The sequence below is a fragment of the Lolium perenne genome, chromosome 6, assembly GCF_019359855.2.
Source record: "Lolium perenne isolate Kyuss_39 chromosome 6, Kyuss_2.0, whole genome shotgun sequence".
NCBI classification, from domain to species: domain Eukaryota; kingdom Viridiplantae; phylum Streptophyta; class Magnoliopsida; order Poales; family Poaceae; genus Lolium; species Lolium perenne.
In genome coordinates this window covers 158,028,848-158,033,835 of record NC_067249.2, presented here as the reverse complement: position 1 = coordinate 158,033,835, position 4,988 = coordinate 158,028,848, and the positions used below count along the sequence as shown (strand labels likewise).

The 4,988-nt window shown below is 50.3% G+C and overlaps 1 protein-coding gene across 1 annotated transcript; it reads right to left on the bottom strand.

Moving 5' to 3' along the window:
• Window positions 1-2,143: 2,143 nt before the first annotated feature.
• On the bottom strand, window positions 2,144-3,676 carry LOC127307099 (uncharacterized protein At4g06744-like). The gene has a single exon (XM_051337800.2). It carries the CDS (start codon window positions 3,668-3,670, stop codon window positions 2,378-2,380), a length of 1,293 nt encoding a protein of 430 aa, XP_051193760.1. The 5' UTR covers window positions 3,671-3,676; the 3' UTR covers window positions 2,144-2,377.
• Window positions 3,677-4,988: the final 1,312 nt, after the last annotated feature.

Sequence of the window (4,988 nt, the reverse complement as noted above, 5' to 3'; positions counted from 1 at the left end):
ACACCAAATACAACACGTCCAACATACAACAATACAACATGGTTTTCACACAATACAACACATAGTTTACAAACAAATACAACAAATATGCAACTATTGTTGTCCATTCCAATTCCACAATTCTTCCATGAGATCTTTTTGAAGCTCATCATGTGTGTCGTTGCACCGAATGGCATGGTATGAGGCAATGAATCGGGCAATCCTATGTGCGGATCTCCTCACTTGCACGGGAACCCCCATCAAGTCGTAGTGGGTATGATCCACATCTTTTCCGCGATCATCCTCTATAATCATGTTGTGCATGATTACACACGCGGTCATGATATATCAAAGGCATTCTTGATCCCAAAATCTAGCCGGTCCTCTAACAATGGCAAATTGGGCTTGCAAAATCCCAAATGCTCTCTCTACATCTTTCCTAGCCGCCGCTTGTGCATTGTGGAATTGGGTTTGCTTCTTACCTCTTGGTTGAATAATTGGCTTCACAAATGTTTGCCACCTTGGATATATGCCGTCGGCGAGGAAGTAGCCATAGTTGTACTTGTGGCCATTTGCTTCAAACTCCACCAATGGACCTTCCCGCATTGCAAGTCTTGTCATTAGTGGTGACCGTTGAAGAACATTGATGTCATTGCAAGATCCGGGCATTCCAAAGAAAGCATGCCATATCCAAGTCTCTTGGTCGGCCACCGCTTCAAGTACTATGGTGGCATCCTTCTTGTAGCCTTTGAATTGTCCAAGCCATGCCGCTGGACAATTCTTCCAACTCCAATGCATGCAATCAATAGAACCAAGCATACAGGAAAACCCCCGGTTGGCGTTGATCTCCAAAAGTCTTGCCGTGTCTTGAGCATTGGGGGCTCTCAAGTATGTGGAGCCAAAGACATTGACAATTGCAACGACAAAGCGCTTCACACACAAGATAGAAGTGCTCTCTCCCATGGCCAAATGATCATCAATAAGATCCGCCGGTATACCATATGCCAAGATACGCAAGGCGGCGGTCACCTTTTGATATGTGCTATGACCAAGTTCTCCGGCGGCATTCCTCCTTTGCTCAAAGAAGCGATCATATTTGGTGACCTCCGTTGCAATGTGCTTGAACAAGTTGAGACTCATCCGGAAACGCCGCCGAAAATAGCTTTCGGGGAAAATCGGATTCTCATTGAAATACGACCGCATCAACTTCTCATGCCCTTCAATCCTTTCTCTCCACAACTTCTGTCTACCGAACACCGATCCACCAAATTTTGGCCTCTTAACGGCGCGGTATGCTAATAGTATCGATATGTTCTCCTCTTCTTCTTGGTCGAACTCGTCATCCGATGAATCATATGATGAACTCTACAAACATATGTATAAAATTACTTCACTATGAACTATTGTAGATAATTGGCGACAATGGAGGCCGGCCGGCGGAGGTTCATACCTTGCGAGCAAATGGACGAGCACCATGGGTGCGCCATGTTGCTAGCAAGCTCGAGGACGACGAGGACGACATGGCGACGCCTGCGCGGAGGAGAACGCGACGGCGGCGCGCCGCGGAGAAGGAGTGCCGAGTACAACTTGTCGCTCGCGGCGGCGCGAGCGGCACAGTGCGGCGGAGCGCCCGCTGCTGCCAGGAGGAGGTGCGGGCGATGCGGATCTACGGCGCGGCGGCGCGCAGAAGCGGGGGCGGCCGCGGAATCGACCGGCGGCGGCTGGATTTCGCGCCGGCGGTAGGTGGGGAAATGAGGGCGCGGGGGGGGGGGGGGGGGAGGAATTTTCCAGCCGTTGGCTTTTTCGCGCTTGGACGAGCGTTGCCGCGCGCTGTAGCCGACGCGCCAGATATGCTGCTCCCTTTTGTGCAAAACGCCGCCCGCCCTAAAAATTTTACAGCACCGCGCCGTTTACCGCGCCTGCTGGAGCGCCGCATTCCCTCCCGCGCGCGCTATATCGGACGTTTTTATGCCGCGCGGCCTATATAGCGCGTCTGTTGGAGATGCTCTTAGTAAACCAAAGAAAATGACAAGAAATGATAAGCATGGGCTGCTCGATCTTTGCCCAAAAGAGAGTAACGCTGATGCATGCCACATTTACCTCGTATTACTGATCCAACAACCGTAAGTCGGTAACCAAAATGCCACAAACCCACACGTAGTACTCCACATAATTCAATCATCAATATAATTAAAACATGCAAGATACAATCCAAATTTGGTTACCACTACAAAATGACGGTAGAGTACAAGAGGCGAGATCTAGTTCTAGCCCCGACACACGCACGTACAAAGAATACAAAGAGCAATCACATGCACACCAAACACATACAAGAGTACAAAGCAAATAGCGACGAGAGGTCGCGGTGTCTTCCACTGCATGCGGTGTGGCCCCTCACTCACTCATGCAGAGTGGCGTAGGTCACGTAGCTGGAGTACTCACGGGCCACCTTCACCACCGGCGCCGCCGCGTTCTTCTTGGCGTCGTCGGCGGCAGCGGGGCACGCCACTGGAGCGCTCGACGCCTGGCACGTCTTGGGCTGGCTCTGGAACGAGGCGCACTCCGCCGGGCCCCTCTGGTTGGCGAAGCCGGGGATGCAGTTGCGCTTCACGTCCAGCACGCCGTCCTTGATCAGCGCCGAGCACGCCGGCCCGACGGAGGTGAAGTAGTTGCTCGACAGCGTGAGGTTGGCGAGGCGGCCGGCCGGGCCGGCGAGACTGCAGAGCGCGTCGGGGACCTGCCCGTAGAGGCGGTTGCCGGCGAGGTTAAGCTGCTCGACGCTGCTGAGGCAGGAGAACGATGACGGGATCGGGCCGGTGAGCTGGTTCATGCCGGCATCGATGACGGATGTCTTGGTGAGCATGCCCAGCTCGTGGGGGAGGCAGCCGGAGAGCTGGTTGTTGAGGAGGAGCACCTCGAGGAGGGAGTCTTGCATGTGCGCGATTGATGGCGGGATTGGCCCGGTGAGCTTGTTGTTGGCGAGCGCGAGGTAGCTCACCTTGGAGAAGCCAAGGTCCGCTGGAAGCGGCCCCGATAGGCTGTTGCTGTTGAGCAGAAGCGCCTGAGCATTCGTGGCGCCGGCGATTTCTTCTGCCTTCTCGATGCCATTAGGATAGTACATGAAGCATATAGGTTGATGTGTCTTGATGAGCTCGAGGATATCAGCATAATTACAATGTCGTCCCCCGTCATCGGATTTATACATTGGGAGGGAACTTTCGACAGTGAGGCTGTACATGTAGGGAAGCCCGTTAAGACGGGGGATATCGCTGCTCAACTTGTTTGAACTTGCCTGGAAGAGAGCAAGATCGGGGAACTGGTCGATGAAGCCTTGCAGCTTCGGGGCGCACAGACCAAAACCATGGAACACGATGGAGGTGACCGTGAGGTTCCCTCCGTGCCCAGTTGGCGCCGTGCAGTAGAAACCGTGGTAGTTCTTCTCGCCACATATATCAGGGCCGTTCCAACTGGAGATGATGTTCCTGGGATCGCATGAGATTGTATGCTTGAAGCGCTGGATAACGAAGTAGGCATTGTAAAGCCGCTCATTTGGGAAGTCTTGTGGCCGTGGATAGTAGGACGAAGAGTAAGATGTCCTGCTCTTGTGAGAAGATTCTAGTTGGGTAGAGTCGGCTACTATTGTAGAAGCACATAGCAGAAAAAAGATGGAATACTTAAGATGACTCGCCATATCTTTCACAAGCAGTATTGGCACAGGTTTAGCATAGATATATATATACTAGGGTAGGGGGACGTGGAGCCAAACCTACTTCCTCGACTGATGCCCTGATTGTGTCCGCGGAATAATCCTATACGTACGGACGATTTCTACAGAATTTTCTTACGGACTCACACTATCACACTGCATGCAATCCTGTAGCATTTCCGTAGGCTCTCCTTTCGGTAAGTCTAGGATTATTGGTGTCCGCGTGGGCTTGCCCTTGATTGACTAGGCTTGGCCCATTTTACTTTTTTTTTTTTTTTTTGAGAGAGCTTGGCCCATTTTACTATTTCACTGCTTCAGTGGCGTTGCTTATCTTTTTTTTTGGAGAGAAATAGAAAATATGCCCATACATTGCGGCGAGAGGGAGAAAATATATATCACGAAGATAGACAATAAGTTCTAGTTGGGACCAAGCAGCATAGAAATACACATTATTTTGGATAGTACACACTTTATGGACTCCAAATACAATAATCAGGCCTCTCAATCGAATGCACCAGTGTTTTACAAGAATTTAGCATCTAGGTCCAAACTCAGAGCAATCAGACTGTCATTTTGCCAGCTGTCCTGTTACGTGCATGAGTCGAACTTCATAATCTATACCTAAGAATAACCTATATCTATATTTATACCTAATAATAAAGGGAAAAGAGGTCATCGTTTGTCGGACGTTTTACACTTAAACCCTCACGTTGTTTGGAATCAACCGGCAGTCCAGTTTCTCCATACAGGCTACAGCCAACCGAAGTGGGTTGGTTTTGCAATTTTATCCTCTCATATACCAGAAAACAACCCGCAGTGCCCGGAAAAACTGAAGTTGGACTCATCCCCTTCGTTTTTCTCACGCTTGATCTCCTGCAGATACGTCGCCTGAGCAGAGTTCACCTCAAACCCGATCAATATAATGTCCTAAAATAACTACATGTCACCAGAGTTAGTCTCGAACGCGATTTATGTTGTCCTCATATAAGTAATTCGCTAGGCCGCCAAACAAGATCGATGAAACACCCAGACGGCGGCGGCGGCTCAGTATTGCCTGACGAGAACAAGGAGGAAAAGTTTTTTTGGTGAGGCCCAACCTCGGTTCATGGACGGTAAGAGCTGAAGGAGGCTAGGGGCTTCATGCTATGCAAAATGATGGAACATGTCATGATATTCCAGGTAGGACCCGATCGCATTTCTTGCCTTCAGCCTGAGGTCTACCATGTAAATCTTAGGGATTTAGACGTAATTTCATATTTATTTTGTGTCCTGCTGTAAACTGTGCTCTGATGCGTATTGGAAA